The sequence below is a fragment of the Sander lucioperca genome, chromosome 4 (assembly GCF_008315115.2).
Source record: "Sander lucioperca isolate FBNREF2018 chromosome 4, SLUC_FBN_1.2, whole genome shotgun sequence".
Classification (NCBI taxonomy): domain Eukaryota; kingdom Metazoa; phylum Chordata; class Actinopteri; order Perciformes; family Percidae; genus Sander; species Sander lucioperca.
The window spans coordinates 40,095,909-40,115,908 of record NC_050176.1 but is presented as its reverse complement, the minus strand read 5'-3'; the positions used below and the strand labels follow the sequence as shown (position 1 = coordinate 40,115,908).

Genomic DNA, 20,000 nt, shown 5'->3' with positions numbered 1-20,000 from the left:
TTAGCCTAGCACCACCAAAGTGCACAGCTGCATTAGCATGTAAACCTACAGAATAGCAGTTAAGAGAGTGAATTTGATTATGCATCAGGTTTTATGTTGGGACTGTTCTGTTGTGTTAAACAATCCAAGGAATGTCTGTACTGTTCACTGCAGTGTTTTTCTTTTTTGCACTACAACTTGATTTTTTTGAACAAGAGAGTTATGTTGGTACTGTAAAAGAGTAAACAGGCTGGCCTTTCATTTTGTATAACAGTAAAATAATTATTTTATTTTGTGTAAAGCAGAAGATTTTTTGCTGTGCAAAATTGTTTAATAAAATATATTATTAAGAATTTTTTGGTATTTATTTGAGATGCATTATGGTTTTTATTAATCGAGCAACAGAAAAATAATCGTTATATTAATCGTCCAATTAGTCGTTAGATTAGTCGACTAATCGATAAAATAATCGCCCGATTAATCGTTTAATAAATAATCGTTTACCCCCAGCTCTAGTCGGCAGTAAAGCCAGTCGGACTGATCAGTCTCCCCGAGGTCAAAAAGTGCCTCAGAACACACCAAGAGACGCCGACTTGAGCGTATGTTCTGCGCGTGCGCAAAACGTAATACTTCTCCATAACAGCAGGCAGCGCTAATCTGTATTAGCCCAAAAAATGAAAACTGGAAATGAGGGAACATGTCTCTAGACCTGGTAAACACAGAGGCCGCTGTGGTCGTCCTTGTTTTCATCAGAGTGGTGACAGTAGTCAAGAAGGATCCTTGTTGTCATTACTCGCTGAACACAAGAACAGACCACGGCTAGTAATGACAAGGTACTGGCGTTGGCAGCTCTCTGATTCGCTAGTCAAGGGATAGCACTCCACCAATCAGATTGGTCATTGAGTCCGACTGCCCACTGGCCGATTCCACAAGTCAAATCAGCCAAAATGAAGGCCGATGGCCCTCTGATGGACAACGCCACCGACCACCCCGACAAACCCCGACCAGACTCGATCACCGACCACACCGACCACCCCGACCACCCCGACCAGACTCGATCACCGACCACACCGACCACCCCGACCAGACTCGATCACCGACCACACCGACCAGACTCGATCACCCCGACCAGACTCAATCACCGACCTCGCCAGACTGTCAGACGGACGATTATCAGGTTGGTGGGTCAGGACCTTTAGTATCAAGAACCAATGGGTGTGTCTCTCTGTGTGTGTGTACCTGTGTGTGTGTCTCTGTGTGTGTGTGTGTGTGTGTGTGTGTGTGTGTGTGTGTGTGTGTGTGTGTGTGTGTCTGTGTGTACCTGTTGTACTGCATGAAGACCAGGTTCCAGATCTCCACCACGTCAGGACTGTCAGCGTTAACGAGCGAGGCGGCGTCCCGGCCCCCCACGTGGTCGTAGTGGATCTCGGTGCAGGGGCCACAGGGGCCCGAGTCCCCCATCTCCCAGAAGTTCTCCTTCAGGCCGAAGGCCAGCAGGCGCCCAGGAGGGACCCTGAACACGGACACACAACTAGTACTACAACTACTCTGGTAATCACTAACCAGTCTGGTAATCACTAACCAGTCTGGTAATCACTAACCAGTCTGGTAATCATTAACCAGTCTGGTAATCATTAACCAGTCTGGTAATCACTAACCAGTCTGGTAATCATTAACCAGTCTGGTAATCATTAACCAGTCTGGTAATCACTAACCAGTCTGGTAATCATTAACCAGTCTGGTAATCATTAACCAGTCTGGTAATCATTAACCAGTCTGGTAATCATTAACCAGTCTGGTAATCACTAACCAGTCTGGTAATCATTAACCAGTCTGGTAATCACTAACCAGTCTGGTAATCATTAACCAGTCTGGTAATCACTAACCAGTCTCAGTCATTTATGATAAATCAGGTAAACTTATGAATATGTTCTAGTCTCTTCTCTCCTCTGGGACAGGAAACTCAAGATCTCGGAGTGAAGGATGTGATGACATCATCTTGGGCTTTGGGAAACAAACTACTCATCCATTCATCCAGGATATAATCATCTATAACCAACGTACCCGATCTCCAGCCAGATGTGGCGAGTCTCGTCATCGGGGGGTAAACCGGCCGCAGCGTCTCCACCAAAGTAGGACACGTACAGTCTGTCTGCAGGTATCCCATAATGCTCAGTGAGGAGGCTCCACGCCATGCAGCACGCTTCCTCCTGCCACACAAAACACTCCGTTACCCCTACAAAGTACCCCCTCCCCTCCCCCTACAAACAGGAAGTCCCCCCCCCCCTCCCCCTACAGACAGGAAGTCCCCCTACCTTGAAGTAGTCTCCAAAGGACCAGTTCCCCAGCATCTCGAAGAAGGTGTGGTGGTAAAGGTCTCGGCCCACGTCCTCCAGGTCGTTGTGTTTGCCCCCGGCGCGGACGCACTTCTGACTGTTGACCACGCGCCGGTACGACGCCATCTCGCTGCGGGGGTCTGCCGTCCCCAGGAAGACGGGCTTGAACTGGGACACAAGATGAGTTGACATCCTGAGTTTTAATGAGTTTAACGATCTGCAGAATATTCTGCGTCTGCAGCTTGTGTGTGTGCTGATAAAACTTTAGTATCTGATTGACTTTTGGAAGTGAAACGTGATGAAAGCTGCTTCTCTTTCCTTCATTCAGCAGACTGTTGGTCCAGCAGGGGGCGCTAGAGTCACTCAGCAGGTAAGATGATGTCTCCTCTACATACAGGGGGCGCTAGAGTCACTCAGCTAAGCTCCGGACGGAGCCACGGTGCCTCTGCTAAATAGTCTCAGGAAGGAACTTGTTTTGGTGGAACATGTGGACGTTCAAAAGTAGTTTTAGTCGTGCAACAGAAAACTCAGATTGGACAGATAGTCTAGCTAGCTGTCTGGATTTACCCTGCAGAGATCTGAGGAGCAGTTAACCATAGTCCTCACAAATCCACCAGAGGTTAGAACGCCAACACAGAGACAGAGGAAGGGGACGCACATCTGGCTGAATGAGGGACATCTGGCTGAATGAGGGACATCTGGCTGAATGAGGGACATCTGGCTAAATGAGGGACATCTGGCTAAAAGAGGGACATCTGGCTGAATGAGGGACATCTGGCTGAATGAGGGACATCTGGCTAAATGAGGGACATCTGGCTAAATGAGGGACATCTGGCTAAATGAGGGACATCTGGCTGAATGAGGGACATCTGGCTGAATGAGGGACATCTGGCTGAATGAGGGACATCTGGCTGAATGAGGGACATCTGGCGGGACCGGAGAAATCCCAGAAGTGGAACACTGTAGATCATTTCAATTTAGAAGATTGTGTGAAGAATATTTATTTAGGTGAAACGAGAAGAGAAGAGCTCTGACTGAAGTACTAGGAACCCACGTAGCTCTGTTCCAGCCCCTTCATCTGTTTGAGATGTTTAATGTTTAATTATTTCATCAGATCATAACTATATCACTGTCCTCCTCAGCCTCGGGGACAGTTTATGGTCGATACGTTCTGGCTCGACCAAAATTCTGATTGGTTGATTTTTTTGCCGTGTTAATTTCATCAGGTGGAAAGCACTAATTGCTAACGGGGGTGTTTTCAGAGCACCCCCCTTGTTTTCACTTTTTTGGATCAGCCCAACGCACTGAGACAGAATGAAGAAAGTACTAGAAGGCCTTGGTCTGGTGGGTTGCTGAGCGTTTAATTGATAGTCAGTCCTCCTCTACCATGTCAAAGACATCGGCACTGTGGCAGCATTTTATAAAAATAGAGAAAAAAAAAAGTCAAATGCACAATGTGCAAGCAACAGTTTGCATATCACAGCTCAACTACCAACATGGCATATCACGTACTAACGGTAAGCTAACATGTCTGCGTTGGGTTGCCCCGTCTGTTTTGAGTAGGCTATATGAACATATCAGAATTGGCACATTTCAATGTTTTAGTCTAATTATCGTTTTATAACTGCAGGCCCACCCATCCGCAACGACGGTAGCATCCCCCAGACACACCCAGACCACGCTGGATGTTAAGCCTCCTCTATCATCCAAACGCAAAAATAATATCACGGAAGGAATTGTTGACTTTATTGCTCAGGATATGAGGCCCATAAGGCTGCCCCCTCTTAGTCGATTAGTCGACTAATCGCTCGTTTTGGTCTTAGTCAACTTAGATTTCTTTAGTCCATTAGTCATGTTTGATGTTTTTTTCATGCTGAATGACTTATTTCCAAGAACCGTACGAGCACATCTCTGGCAAACACAAGAATTAAAGCTTTTGCAGAGAAACTCAGATTTACAGATCTGTCGATTAAATCAACTAATGGATTAGTCGATACCATTGAATGAGTGTTAGTCGACTAAGAATTTCTTCAATCGAGCACAGCCCTAGAGGCCCATTGCTGTTGTGGAGGGCCAAGTTTTTAAGAACTTTTAAGAAGTTTTGGAACCTGGATATACAGTGCCAGCACGCCACACAATCATGCATGCACTAACCGCAAAATGTGAGGGACTCAAAGAGAAAGTTTCAGAGTTAATACAACACAGCGAGGCACTGAGCTTGACCACAGATATGTGGACATCTCTTAGAAGGGAGTCCTATATGACAGTGACTGCCCATTTCATTGATGGAGACTGGAAATCACAGAGTCTTGTGCTTGAGACAAAACAAATGGAAGAGATGCACACAGGAAGGAGCCTGGCCCGAGTTGCAAAGCGAGTGCTCTGTATCCCTGCAACATCCACGCCTTCTCCAAGGCAGGATTAATAGTTAACCAAGCAAGAAGCTGTCTCCTTCCAGAGGACGTGGATATGCTGCTGTTTCTCACACACAACCCCTACTGATTGTACTCTCTGTGAGTGAGTAGCCATTTCTTTATTTCATTGTTTTTACATTATTTTGTTTTGGACATTAATAACATTTTATAATTTTGCACATTTATTTGAAATACTTGTGGATTTGGGCATTTGATTTATTTATTATTTAGTTCTGAGTGAGCCTACCTTGTTGTTGTTATGCACTTTATTTTGTTTCGGTTTAAAATTTGGCTAAATACCATGTTGTACTTTTATTATTGTGCACATTTATTTCTAGTATTATTTATTTATGGAGCTAAAAGAGTCTCAATAAAGATAAATGCACACACTACATTCACATATGCACACACAGGATTCATACATGCACACAGGATACACAAATACACACAAAATTCACAAATACACACACAAAATTTAAAAAGCACAGAAGATTCACAAATGCATACACAATTCAGAAATGCAAACAACATTTACAAATGCACAGGACAAGATTCAGAAATGTATTTCTGATGCACACACAAATATATCTTGATTTACAAACTGCTTGCGGTCTGTGAACTTCACTGCATTTGTGTGTGAATTTTGAGACTGTCCTGACTTGGCTCGACACACAAATGCCTTTTTTTAAACAGGGAATGATCTACAACCAATCAGATATCTCCCTTGTTTTAGCCAATCACAAGAACGCACCCCACGTGGGGGATTGTTTACTTATAAGCCAATCACATGAACGCGTTCACACAGCGCTATATGAATGTGGGTGGAGTCATCCATTCTCGTAGTAATTCACGTAATGTTTTGCTCAACTTTAGGAGCTCCACACAGTCTGACGAGAAAGAGGCAGCCTCCATACCCAGAGAAAGTCACCGTTTCTCGGTTACTGGACGCCCGGGGCTCGGGGCTCCGCGGAGCTCCGGAGCTGGATGGCTACTTTCGTATATTTACAGTTTGAATTTCGTCATGCCACTTATAGAACATCTACCCCAAGGTCTTATAAAGCTAACTATGGTGTCCAATTTCAATGTAATGCTTTTTGTGAACATTAGGGGTTTGGTTCCAGAGGTCTAAGAGGAGCTAGCTAGCTCTCATTGATAGAGCTCCATCCAGCCGCAGCTCTATCAATGAGACTCACGGACAACAGGCAGTTATTTCCATGATCGTTTGTTTAAATAACTCAACACACATATCCATTATGAGATTAACTGGAACCTGTGGTAAGAGCTTGCGGGCGTAACAAGCTCACTGACCGCGCTCTCACTCACACACAGCGGCCATTTAGCAGGAAGAGGGGAGCTGCAGGCCCTGGAGCTCTGTCAGGGCAGCGGCGTTTGGTAGTCCATTAACCCAAAAAACGGTGACTTTGCGCGGGTATGGAGCACCGTGGGCTGCCAGCCGTGACGGAGCTCCATCTACCTCCCAGCAGGCCGGGCGGCGAGGCAGCAACACAGGCAGCACCGGCCGCTGAACTCCGACACACAGTCGGACTAAATTTGCAATTAGACATCAATTTTCGTAAAACGGCCCATATTTGACCTCTACATAGTTGATTTCTTGCCTAAAATGTTGTCAGAAGTGAATTTAATGATGAATAAGATGGTGAAAATTGTTAAAAATGTCCCGTTGTTGGTTGTTGCTCCGTCTGCTAGTTCAGAGTTGGCAGTGGGCGGGACTTATAAGTTCGACCAATGACTCCTACACCACATTCATATAGCGCTGTGTGAACGCGTTCATGTGATTGGCTTATAATTAAACAATCCCCCACGTGGGGTGCGTTCTTGTGATTGGCTAAAACAAGGGAGATATCTGATTGGTTGTAGATCATTCCCTGTTTAAAAAAAGGCATGCACACAAATGCAGTGAAGTTCACAGACCGCAAGCAGTTTGTAAATCAAGATATATTTGTGTGTGCATCAGAAATACATTTCTGAATCTTGTCCTGTGCATTTCTAAATGTTGTGTGCATTTCTGAATTGTGTATGCATTTGTGAATCTTCTGTGCTTTTTAAATTTTGTGTGTGTATTTGTGAATTTTGTGCGCATTTGTGTATCCTGTGTGTGTATTTATGAATCCTGTGTGTGTATTTATGAATCCTGTGTGTGTATTTATGAATCCTGTGTGTGCATATGTGAATGTAGTGTGTGCATTTATCTTTATTGAGACTCTTTTAGCTCCATATTTATTGGATTTGGGCATTTTTTTGGAGCCTAATGCGCAATTGCGCTGTGCCCACTGTTTGTATTTGTTTTGACAATTTCAGTTATGCACTTTATTTTGTTTCTGCTCTCGTCTTGATCTGGTTTGCTTAATAAACATTCTTTTTTTATTAAAGTGGGCGTGCCTTTTGTGTTTAAGAGTAAAAGATTTCAGTTAATAGTCTATTTGTGTCTCAGCCGTGAAGCTGAGCTCCTACGTTCGGCCGCTCTGTGTGAGGACATGCACAGAGCTGCTGAAATGATAGTGTCTGTCAGTTATTATAACATATGACAAAAACAACTGTCTTATTGTATAGTATTATGTTGCATATTCCTCAACCGTTCTTGTGCTGATATCACTAGTTGACATAGTACTATTTTCAGATGATGCAATGCTGTCAGACAGACAGACAGACAGACAGACAGACAGACAGACAGACAGACAGACAGACTCGAGTGTGTCATTTCAGTGCAAAATAATTAGGTTAAAAAACGATTTAATATACTGCAAATAGCCTACTAGTTTTTCATGTTTATTTATAATTCATTTAGGCGGACAAGGCTATATATATATATATATATATATATATATATATATATATATATATATATATATATATATATATATATATATATATGTATCTGACAATATATTTTAGGGCTGTCAGCATTAACGCCTTGTGATGTGATTAAGGGCCGAGCATAACGTGTACATTTTTTTAATCGCATTAATCTCATGCCTCCATTTATTAATTTATGTTCCACTTCACTGGGCTTGGCGTGGTCCTAACAGCTACTATTTTGACCCTTTGCAGCTCCGTTACTTGTCATCAAGCTGCCACTTCCTCCTAACACATCCTGCTGCTGCTGCTGCTGCAGCATGATGGAGAAACACAGCAGCAATAACTCTGAATGGAGATTTTTATTTTCAGAAACTCCCAGACGGCTCGTAGACAAGTCTAAAGCCATATGCACGTTGTGTAAAGCTGAATTAAAATATCACGAAGCACGTCAAGCTGGAGCTACCAGCTACGAGCTAGTTAACGTGACTCAGGTTGATGATAGAAGGCTCAGGGAAAGCTGTATTTAGGAGAGTGTTACTCCCCGACCTGTTGAAATGAAACCAAATCCAAAAATATTATTACCGCTCTTGCAGAATGTGTGGCAACTAACTGCAGACCTGTCAGCATCGTAGAGGACTCGGGTCTTAAAGACGTACTGAGTTGTGTTATAATAACAGATTCACACATTTTTCTTTTGTTTACAGTAAATAAATAACTACAAATCTTAAAGTCAAGTTCATAAAGTCACTTTCTTTTCATTCATTTGATTCCCAATATATATATATATATATATATATATATATATATATATATATATATATATATATATATATATATATATATATATATATATATATATGTCCTGTTGGGTCTCATTCATACTGTCAGCCAGAGGTGGAAAGTAACTAAGTCGCCTCAGTATATATATATATATATATATATATATATATATATAAAACTTTCTAATATATATATATATATATATATATATATATATATATATATATATATATATATATAAAACTTTCTAATATATATATATATATATATATATATATATATATATATATATATATATAAAACTTTCTAATATATATATATATATATATATAAAACTTTCTAATATATATATATATATATATATATATATATATATATATATATATATATAAAACTTTCTAATATATATATATATATATATATATATATATATATATATATATATATATAAAAACTTTCCACCTCTGGCTGACAGTATGAAGGAGACCCAACAGGACAAGCTTTTATTTTGAAATCGTTAGCAAACAGCCGCTAGCTCGCAGCAGCTGCTAGAACCGCACAGACCGGGACAGACCGGGACAGAGACGGGTCGGACCGGGTCCAAACTGACCTGGTTCATGCCGGCGTTGACGAACAGCAGGCTGGGGTCTCCTCTCGGCCGGACGGGGGAGGACGGGACCAGCCGGTGTCCGTGTTTCTCCTGGAAGTAGTCCAGGAAGTTGCTGCGGACCCAGGCAGCGGGCATCTCTGGAGCAGGGAAGCCGCTGGAGGAGCGTGCTGAGCGGGCAGAGAGGCGGCCCAACGGCCCGCTAAGCGGCCGGAGCCTCCGGAGGAACAGCCTCAACATGTGGAGTATTAAACACAGACAGAAGCGGGCTGGACCTGAACCATGATGACCCTCTCTCTGCCCTCACTTACACGGTGTTATGATGCGCATGTGCACTCTGACCTCTTCTTCTTGTTGGAGGATCCCGGCAGTGTAGACGCCGCTTCCCATCATACTGCCCCCCACAGGTCACAGTTAGAACTACATACATAATACAGCCAGTCATACCTCATAATACAGCCAGTCATACCTCATAATGCAGCCTGTGTGTGTGTGTGTGTGTGTGTGTGTGTGTGTGTGTGTGTGTGTGTGTGTGTGTGTGTGTATCTCATAAGGTACAATAATCATATATGAGTCGTGTGAAATGGGGAACCCCTAATAAGCTACTAAAAGTTTTTCGGAGGGGGCCCGAATACAATAAACAACAACAAATAACATACAACCCAAAAACACAATTTACCAGAAACACAAAATAGAAAATACACCAAAATACAGACATACTTAGACTAACATAGACAAACAAATACTACAAACAGACAGACGGTCCCAGCACAAACTATAGCATTTAAAGAATAATCATCGATCATATGTTATGAGCAACTTTTCCTTGAGGCTTTTCTTGAAGATGGAGACAGAATACTTTCAAGTTTTCCTCCAGCTCGTTCCAGATCTGCGGTCCCCTACGAACTATACTCCGGCTCGTACACTTTAACCGGCGTATGTGATTAGGGGTTTTTTCCTTGTGTCATAAGTGTGCAGGGGACGAGTTATTGAAATAAGCTCACACAGACGGTAATTTAACTTATGGATAACCTGGAATATCATGCATACATTCTGAAAGACATTATATTCGGTAAGCCTTCATATACCCAGACGACCAAATACAGGATGAGTGGGGGTATTGGGCTCGGACCACGTTAATGCCCGTATGATTTTTTTCTGTAAAATCTGTAGTTTTTTCAAGTGGCTGGGAAAAGTATTACACCATATGACATTACAATAGTTTAATGAGGCTCAAACAACGTTTTGTATAAGGTGAGAAGTGATGAGTGTGGGAGAAAATGTCTTAATTTAAGAAAGAACCCAACATATTTAAATAATTCTTTTGTTAGATGATCAATATGACATTTGAAATTTAAACATTCATCAATATAAACACCAAGGAATTTAGTGGTATTTACTCTTTCAATAATTTGGTCATTTATTTTAAGACAAACTTGCCTGTTTTTCATTTGGTTTTTGTTGGAAAGAAACACAATGTAGTTCGTCTGTTTGATGTTAACAGATAGTTTATTACACCGAAATCAAATATCTACATTTCTTAACTCTCTATTTACTATTTCTTGCAGTCCAACTGGACTCTTATGTGACATAAATACATTAGTGTCATCAGCAGCAGAGACTTTGTGTAAAACCATGGTAGAATTTTCAAAGTCATTAATATATAATATAAAGAGAAGAGGGCCCAAAATGGATCCCTGGGGGACTCCAAATTTGATGGTTTTGCTTATGGAAATGTGTTCATTAATATTTACGTATTGCTGTCTGCCAAATAAATAACTTGTAAACCAGCTGAGTGCTACTCTTGTGATTCCATAATGATGGAAGTTATTCAATAATATATCAAAATCAATAGTATCAAATGCCTTAAATCTAAAAATATACCTATACCACAGTCACCTTTATCAATGGCATCATTCATCTTTTCAATCAGATCTAGTACAGCCATGCATGTAGTGCTTCTTTTCCTCAAACCATACTGGGATGAAGCAATGATATGTACCTTATCAAGACAGCCATTTGACCTATTGTAACTACTCTCTCTCAGACCTCAGAGATTATAACTACTCTCTCTCAGACCTCAGAGATTATAACTACTCTCTCTCAGACCTCAGAGATTATAACTACTCTCTCTCAGACCTCAGAGATTATAACTACTCTCTCTCAGACCTCAGAGATTATAACTACTCTCTCTCAGACCTCAGAGATTATAACTACTCTCTCTCAGACCTCAGAGATTATAACTACTCTCTCTCAGACCTCAGAGATTATAACTACTCTCTCTCAGACCTCAGAGATTATAACTATTCTCTCTCAGACCTCAGGGATTATAACTACTCTCTCTCAGACCTCAGAGATTATAACTACTCTCTCTCAGACCTCAGAGATTATAACTACTCTCTCTCAGACCTCAGAGATTATAACTACTCTCTCTCAGACCTCAGAGATTATAACTACTCTCTCTCAGACCTCAGAGATTTTAGGCAAGATTGATATTGGACGATAATTACTCATATCATTTTTATCCCCAGATTTAAATACTGGTATAATTCTTGCAATTTTTGCCCTTTTCGGGTGTGTGTGTGTGTGTCTGGCTGTGTGTGTGTGTGTGTGTGTGTGTCTGAGTGTGTGTGTGTGTGGCTGTGTTTGTGTGTATGTGTGTGTGTGTCTGTGTGTTTGTGTGTCTGTGTATTTGTGTGTCTGTGTGTGTGTGTGTGTGTCTGTGTGTTTGTGTGTGTGTGTGTGTGTGTGTGTGTGTGTGTGTGTAAACAGTTATATTGTGTAAAAAGTACACAACGCTTTTGGACATTTTTTTAAATCAACTTTTTCAACATTTGACCAGTGAATGTTCCTCTTTGTCCCCGGATGTTTCCCTCTGAATATGAATATAATGAAGAGTAAGCTGTCCCCTAGTGTGACTGGATATTCCTGAGCCTGGCGCGGTCCCTGAACGCTGCAGCAGCCGGTATGCGTCGCGCGCTAATGAGGCCTGATTAGACTCACCTGTGGCCGGCGGAGGGCTCGTGCTGTCACTGAGCGGTGATCCGGAGCAGGTAGCTGTCTGAGAGTGTAGTTAGTTAGTAGTAGTGGTAGTTTAGGTTAGTGGGTCAGTGTGTGTTTAGGTTAGTAGGTTAGTGTCTTTAGGTTAGTGTGTTTAGGTTAGTTAGTGTGTTTAGGTTAGTAGGTTAGTGTGTTTAGGTTAGTTAGTGTGTTTAGGTTAGTGTGTTTAGGTTAGTTAGTGTGTTTAGGTTAGTGTGTTTAGGTTAGTAGGTTAGTGTGTTTAGGTTAGTTAGTGTGTTTAGGTTAGTGTGTTTAGGTTAGTAGGTCAGTTGGTCAGTGAGCGTCGGGATGCAGAAAGGACTGAAGAAGTACTTCGTCAACATGGACGAGTATCTGAGCAGCCTGGGGCTCTACAGGAAGATGGTGGCGCGAGACGCCTCCAGCCTCTTCCGGGCTGTGTCCGAACAGGTGAGCTAATGCTAACAGCGAGGGGGGGGGGGGGTAGAGAGAGAGAGAGAGAGAGAGAGAGAGAGAGAGAGAGAGAGAGAGAGAGAGAGAGAGAGAGAGAGAGAGAGAGAGAGAGAGAGAGAGAGAGAGAGGTGATGGGTTCAGGAGGTCAGGAGACATTAAAAAACTGGAAACTGTTAAGCAGAGAGGCAGACAGACAGACCGACAGACAGACAGGAAACTGTTCAGCAGACAGACAGACACACAGGCAGGCAGAGAGGCAGACAGGCAGAGAGACAGACAGACAGACAGACAGACAGATGTCCAATCATTCATTTCATATATAAATAATATTTATAAAACTGTTTAAACTCATGAAACAACTTCACTAAATCAAACAAGCCTCAAAAACACCAAATAACAACTAGTTGGTGTACACAGGCAGGCAGACAGACAGACAGACAGACAGGCAGAGAGGCAGACAGGCAGGCAGGCAGAGAGGCAGACAGGCAGGCAGACAGAGAGGCAGACAGACAGACAGACAGAGAGGCAGACAGGCAGGGACACAGACAGGCAGACAGACAACTGCTGGTCTCACCCTCCTCTACAGTTATAACTGCTGGTCTCACCCTCCTCTACAGTTATAACTGCTGGTCTCACCCTCCTCTACAGTTATAACTGCTGGTCTCACCCTCCTCAACAGTTATAACTGCTGGTCTCACCCTCCTCTACAGTTATAACTGCTGGTCTCACCCTCCTCTACAGCTATAACTGCTGGTCTCACCCTCCTCTACAGTTATAACTGCTGGTCTCACCCTCCTCTACAGTTATAACTGCTGGTCTCACCCTCCTCTACAGTTATAACTGCTGGTCTCACCCTCCTCTACAGTTATAACTGCTGGTCTCACCCTCCTCTACAGTTATAACTGCTGGTCTCACCCTCCTCTACAGTTACTCTCTCACCTAACCCATCTGATATCCTGATACCTCTCTGATATTGTGTGTGTGTGTGTGTGTGTGTGTGTGTGTGTGTCTCTCTGTGTGTGTCTGTGTGTGTGTGTCTCTGTCTCTCTGTGTGTGTGTGTCTCTGTGTGTGTGTGTGTGTGTGTGTGTGTGCGTGTCTCTGTGTGTGTGTCTCTGTCTCTCTGTGCGTATGTGTGTGTGTGTGTGTGTGTGTGTGTGTGTGTGTCTCTCTGTGTGTGTGTGTGTGTGTGTGTGTGTGTGTGTCTCTGTCTGTGTGTGTGTGTGTGTGTGTGTGTGTGTGTTTGTCTCTGTGTGTGTGTGTGTGCGTGTGTCTCTGTGTGTGTGTGTGTGTGTGTAGTTGTACTACTCTCAGAACTACCACCAGAGGATCCGTCAGGAGTGTGCAGACTTCATGAGAGCCAATAGATGCAACTTTGAACCGGTGAGTCACAGACTGATCTCAACAGATAACAGACAGACAGGCAGAGAGACAGAGATACAGGCAGAGAGACAGACAGACAAGCAGAGAGACAGACAGGCAGAGAGACAGGCAGACAGACAGGCAGAGAGACGGAGATACAGGCAGACAGAGAGACAGTCAGGTAGACAGACAAGCAGAGATGCAGGCAGGCAGACAGACAGTCAGTCAGGCAGGCAGACAGACAGGCAGGCAGACAGACAGACAGGCAGAGAGACAGACAGGCAGAGAGACAGACAGGCAGAGAGACAGGCAGAGAGACAAGCAGAGATGCAGGCAGGCAGGCAGACAGACATACAGAGAGACAGTCAGGCAGACAGACAGACAGAGAGGCATACAGGCAGACAGACAGAGAGACATACAGGCAGAGAGAGACAGACAGACAGGCAGTCAGACAGAGAGACATACAGGCAGAGAGACAGTCAGTCAGTCAGTCAGACAGACAGACGGTATGTCCTCTGAACAGACTAACAGTGTGTCTTGTCTCTCAGTTTGTTGAAGGATCATTTGAGAAATATCTGGAGCGTCTGGAGGACCCCAAGGTGAGCAGCTGTGACCTTTGACCCCTTTGATATTAATTAGAGAGAAACTAATTATATTAGAGAGAAACTAATTAGCTTAATTAGAGAGAAACTAATTATATTAGAGAGAAACTAATTAGCTTAATTAGAGAGAAACTAATTATATTAGAGAGAAACTAATTAGCTTAATTAGAGAGAAACTAATTATATTAATTAGAGAGAAACTAATTAGATTAATTAGAGAGAAACTAATTAGATTAATTAGTTTCCATGGCCACGGTAATCCTCGTCATTCAGTATTTAAATGCCTTCTTGTTTTTAATTGAATGTTCCTGTAATTAGGAGACGGTGGGTCAGGTGGAGATCAAGGCTCTGTCACAGCTCTACAGGTGAGAAAACTACAGACAGACTACAGACAGACTACAGACAGACTACAGACAGACTACAGACAGACTACAGACAGACACAGACTACAGACACAGACTACAGACACAGATTACAGACACAGATTACAGACACAGACTACAGACTACAGACTACAACAACAGACTCAGACTACAGACACAGACTACAGACAGACTACAGACAGACACAGACTACAGACAGACTACAGACAGACTACAGACAGACTACAGACAGACTACAGACAGACTACAGACAGACACAGACTACAGACACAGACTACAGACACAGATTACAGACACAGACACAGACTACAGACTCAGACACAGACTACAGACTACAGACTACAGACTCAGACACAGACTACAGACTACAGACTCAGACACAGACTACAGACTACAGACTACGACAACAGACTCAGACTACAGACACAGACTACAGACTACAGACTACGACAACAGACTCAGACTACAGACACAGACTACAGACTACAGACTACAGACTCAGACTACAGACTGCAGACTGCAGACTGCGACTACAGACTGCGACTCCAGACTCATACTGCAGACTCCTGACTCATACTGCAGACTCCTGACTCATACTGCAGACTCCTGACTCAGACTCAGACTACAGACTGCAGTGTGAACAGAGACTCCAGCTCAGATCCATATTGATTTATTCAAATGAAGTTTGGTTTGGATCAGAGAAACATGTTTTCTGTAAATCCAGATCTACTACAGACAGTACCTTCATATTTAGAATTCAGACTGGAGAGGGGGGTGTGTCTGTCTGTCTGTCTGTGTCTCCGTGTGTGTGTGTGTGTGTGTGTGTGTGTGTGTGTGTGTCTCTCTATGTGCGTGTCTCTGTGTCTCCGTGTGTGTGTCTCTGTGTGTGTGTGTCTCTCTGTCTGTGTGTGTGTGTCTGTCTCCGTGTGTCTGTCTCTATGTGTCTCTGTGTGTGTGTGTGTGTGTGTGTCTCCGTGTGTGTGTGTGTGTCTCCGTGTGTGTGTCTCCGTGTGTGTGTGTGTGTGTGTGTGTGTCTCCGTGTGTGTGTTTTAGGCGTTGTTTCCTGATCTACCGTTACCCGGGGAAAGCAGCCACGGTGATCTCAGAGGACAACTTCATCGACAAGGTGAAGAATGATAATCAGGTGAAACTCACTCCAGTCATATTACACCAGATGAAGAAATTATATTATAGTTCATAGAAATTAACTAGGGCTGTCAAACAATTAATTTATTTTAATCGCAATTAATCACCAAATTTCTATAGTTAATCACGATTAATCACATTTTATCACATGATTAAAATTCTATTTTGCATTTCAGAGCAGTTTTTAAGTCCATATTAACAATGGAAAGCCATTGTTACCAGTGGATCTTGATTGGGAATCAAATGAATGAAAAGAAAGTTACTTTATGAACTTGACTTTAAGATTTGTAATTATTTATTATTTATTTACTCTAAACAAAAGAAACATGTGAATCTGTCATTATTGAACAATTCCTCCAAGTCCCTAACCTAACTGAGATGTAACACTAACACTCTGCTTCTACAGTCAAACTAAATGGTCCAAAACCAGATGCCACAGCAGGACATTTAACCTTTACGTTTCTCTAATAAGGAATGTAACAATTCTCCTGGACAGAGAAGGGGGGACAATGTCCCAAATGACAAAAACAGTCAAAACCATACAAACAACCCAGTCCTAAACCCGTATGCTGATATACATACATACATACATATGTATGTGTGTGTGTGTGTGTGTGTGTATATATATATATATATATATATATATAGTCCATCTAGTGTTTAGTAACTCCTAAATAATGTTGATTCCTCTCTGACGTCCAGTGATCACCGGTTAATGAGACAGAGTTTGGACTCTGCAGCAGTTCCAGTGTGGCTGCTTCCTCTGTGTCATCCAGGCTGTGTATCAGTGCCTCCAGAAAAACCTGATTATGTGATCGCATAATTCAATGCATAATCAGCCAAAGTCTGCATATTTATTTCGGGGGCCGCATTATTTCAAATACGCCGCACTTTCGGCGCATGAATTTCCGATTTCCGCGCAAAATATGCGGGGCTTGCATGATTTCATAATCCCCGCATTTTCGTTGCAAAAACATCACATATATCTTAGCAGAAAGTTGAAAAATGTTGCGTTTACTTCACACAAGAGCAGCCGTCTCCCCCTGTTGCCATGGGAACGTTATGTTACATTAAGTGACGTAATTACGCAACGTGAACATCATCGAAAAGCTGCAAACCCCGCGATGAAGCCATGATGAAATCACAGTTTTTGCAAGTTCCTGCAATTTCATTGCATAAAATTGCATAAATATCCCGCATATTCCATCCATAGGCGGAGTTTAACATTCGAGCCAGGGGGGGCAAAAAAAAAAAAAAAGTCATTGTAGAAGCTGAGACCTGGCTACCACTTGGGGAACACAGCACGAACACATATGGATAAAACAAACATGCTAAATAAACATATATGTTTATTTTTAAAGAAGATTTTAAATTACATTGTAACAATTTAACAACTCGCCCTTATGAAATCCAATCACGCCACGGCTGTCTTGGATGTAATAGACAGATGTGGCGGAATGCCCCGACACTTAAATTCAACTAAAATGAAACGGTGACCAATCAGTGTTGGACCTCCAGTCTGTTGAGATGCTCTCCAAACGCAGAAACCAAGCGCAGTCACACCATAAACCGTTAAGACACGTTAAGAAATAAGATCCGTATTTTGCCGTAATCCAATGACACGGAAAAAAGTAATCCACAGCGATCAGTAGATCCACGCCGTTTAAACAATGTGGAATAAAAACGTATAAAAGTCCAAATCTACACAAAACACGCAATCAATTAGTAAGCTGACAGCAAATGTATATACATGGCATTTAGGCAACCTTTATTACAACGTTGGCACGGTAAGATGTCCAGACTAGTGCAACATTCATTTTTGTTTTTTGCGTCCTGCATATGCGTCAACAATAGTCTCAGGTGAGAGCCAGAGCCCTGAAAAAATATTTTTTTTTACTAAAGCAGTAGGCCTAGGCTATATGAAATCAGATGTATTACCTACCACCATTTAGTTGTTTTTTGTTATTTAAAATATTTATAAAATATCTGGTCATGCCATGAAACAATGCAATTACCCGCTTCAGCCGCCAGGGGGGGCAGTGCTCCCCCTGCCCCCCCGCAAACTCCGCGTATGATTCATCACATGTTTTAAGAAAACGTGCCGCATAATCAAGGATTTTAGCCCACAACTATCACAAAAAAACTCCACATTTTTCTGGAAGGACTGGTGTATGGTGAGACTACTGTCCTCCACCACAACTTTTTAAAAGTCAACTTTCCATTCAGAATCTTTTTGACATCCATTTCGGCGTCTCGCGCTCGCCATCCACTCAAAACGTAACGTTAGCGACCATTAGCCCACTACTCTCTGGCCGGCTCCAAGCCCAGACTAGTGTGTGCGGCGTGCCTGTTGTTGTGTGTCCGGTCTAGCTAGATCCGGTGTGGTGTTGTAGTTTTTCTAACGTTACTAGTTGTTGCAACGGCATGTGAAAAAAACTACAAAGTTTGCTAGGCCAAAAAGAATGTTAATCTTGGGACGATCTCGCCATTAAAATGGGTTTGCGTTAACGCCATTAATGCGTTTAACTGACAGCACTAAAATGAACATTTTAAATGTAAAATGTAATTCAGAGAACACTGCTCTCTATCTGCATGTATCTCCCGTGTCAAAGACCTGTTCCTGTCCTTCATCACGTGGACCAGTGGGAGACATGTCTGGCTTACAGCATTAGGGCTCCAGCTCACTTAATGCGGACGTAATATAATTGGGAAGTTTTCCAGCTCTGTGCGTCACATCGCCGTGAAACCGTGATTAAGAACTTTTTAGCTGCACAAAGTGTACGTTTGGTAGTCATTATGGTCTGGATTCTTCATTAGGTTTGGAGGGAAACGCAGACAAAGGTAAGGAGGGCCGGGTCACACGAGCACCTTTACGTCACAGAGTCAGTTCTACTGCTGCAGGTCACATGACGCTGATCTGGGTGATGTGATTGGTCCGTACTGACCGTCTGAGCCCTGTGTGTTGCCTAGGTGACGCTGTGTTGCTCCATCAACGGTCACTATGACATCGTGTACTCAAGGAGTTACCCGGCCTCGGCAGCCCTCTGTCAGTGTGAGTACCACGGACAGCCTTCACCTTCATCACCTGACTCACCTGACTCACCTTCATCACCTGACTCACCTTCATCACCTGACTCACCTTCATCACCTGACTCACCTTCATCACCTGACTCACCTTCATCACCCGACTCACCTTCATCACCCGACTCACCGTCATCCCCTGACTCACCTTCATCACCGTCATCACCTGACTCACCTTCATCACCGTCATCACCTGACTCCCCTTCATCACCTGACTCACCTTCATCACCTTCATCCCCTGACTCACCTGACTCACCTTCATCACCTGACTCACCTTCATCACCTGACTCACCTTCATCACCTGACTCACCTTCATCACCTGACTCACCTTCATCACCTGACTCACCTTCATCACCCGACTCACCTTCATCACCTGACTCACCTTCATCACCTGACTCACCTTCATCACCCGACTCACCTTCATCACCCGACTCACCTTCATCACCTGACTCACCTTCATCACCTGACTCACCTTCATCACCCGACTCACCTTCATCACCCGACTCACCTTCATCACCTGACTCGCCTTCATCACCTGACTCACCTTCATCACCTGACTCACCTTCATCACCTGACTCGCCTTCATCACCTGACTCGCCTTCATCACCTGACTCACCTTCATCACCTGACTCACCTTCATCACCTGACTCACCTTCATCACCTGACTCACCTTCATCACCCGACTCACCTTCATCACCCGACTCACCTTCATCACCCGACTCACCTTCATCACCCGACTCACCTTCATCACCTGACTCCCCGTCTCACCTGACTCACCTTCATCACCTGACTCACCTGACTCACCTTCATCACCTGACTCACCTTCATCACCTGACTCACCTTCATCACCCGACTCACCTTCATCACCCGACTCACCTTCATCACCTGACTCACCTTCATCACCTGACTCACCTTCATCACCTGACTCACCTTCATCACCTGACTCACCTTCATCACCCGACTCACCTTCATCACCCGACTCACCTTCATCCCCTGACTCACCTTCATCCCCTGACTCACCTTC

At 43.2% G+C, this 20,000-nt stretch overlaps 3 protein-coding genes across 10 annotated transcripts in view; 1 reads left to right on the top strand and 2 right to left on the bottom strand.

Annotated features, from left to right (window-relative positions):
- The window catches only part of aars2 (alanyl-tRNA synthetase 2, mitochondrial (putative)), a 36,831-nt gene extending 27,557 nt beyond the window's left edge, over nt 1-9,274 (bottom strand). For both annotated transcript variants that reach the window (XM_031298529.2, XM_031298530.2), the window contains exons 1-4: nt 8,937-9,274; nt 2,295-2,483; nt 2,044-2,189; nt 1,301-1,492 (exon numbers count right to left, since the gene is read on the bottom strand). In XM_031298529.2, coding sequence (XP_031154389.1) covers nt 1,301-1,492; nt 2,044-2,189; nt 2,295-2,483; nt 8,937-9,173 — 764 coding nt within the window. In that variant the 5' untranslated portion in view covers nt 9,174-9,274. The remainder of the gene's footprint in view (nt 1-1,300; nt 1,493-2,043; nt 2,190-2,294; nt 2,484-8,936) is intronic.
- The window catches only part of LOC116049192 (receptor-interacting serine/threonine-protein kinase 3-like), a 286,056-nt gene that overhangs the window by 101,864 nt on the left and 164,192 nt on the right, over nt 1-20,000 (bottom strand). The window lies entirely within an intron of this gene.
- Nucleotides 9,422-20,000, top strand: part of alg13 (ALG13 UDP-N-acetylglucosaminyltransferase subunit) — a 48,263-nt gene continuing 37,684 nt past the window's right edge. The window contains exons 1-7 of one of the 6 annotated variants that reach the window (XM_036000543.1): nt 9,422-9,437; nt 12,263-12,401; nt 13,702-13,785; nt 14,313-14,363; nt 14,685-14,731; nt 15,803-15,875; nt 18,866-18,947. In XM_036000543.1, coding sequence (XP_035856436.1) covers nt 12,282-12,401; nt 13,702-13,785; nt 14,313-14,363; nt 14,685-14,731; nt 15,803-15,875; nt 18,866-18,947 — 457 coding nt within the window. In that variant the 5' untranslated portion in view covers nt 9,422-9,437; nt 12,263-12,281. Of the gene's footprint in view, nt 9,440-12,049; nt 12,056-12,262; nt 12,402-13,701; nt 13,786-14,312; nt 14,364-14,684; nt 14,732-15,802; nt 15,894-18,865; nt 18,948-20,000 lie in introns of those variants that run through there. The other 5 variants (XM_036000541.1, XM_036000540.1, XM_036000538.1 and 2 more) reach the window with 5 other exon arrangements.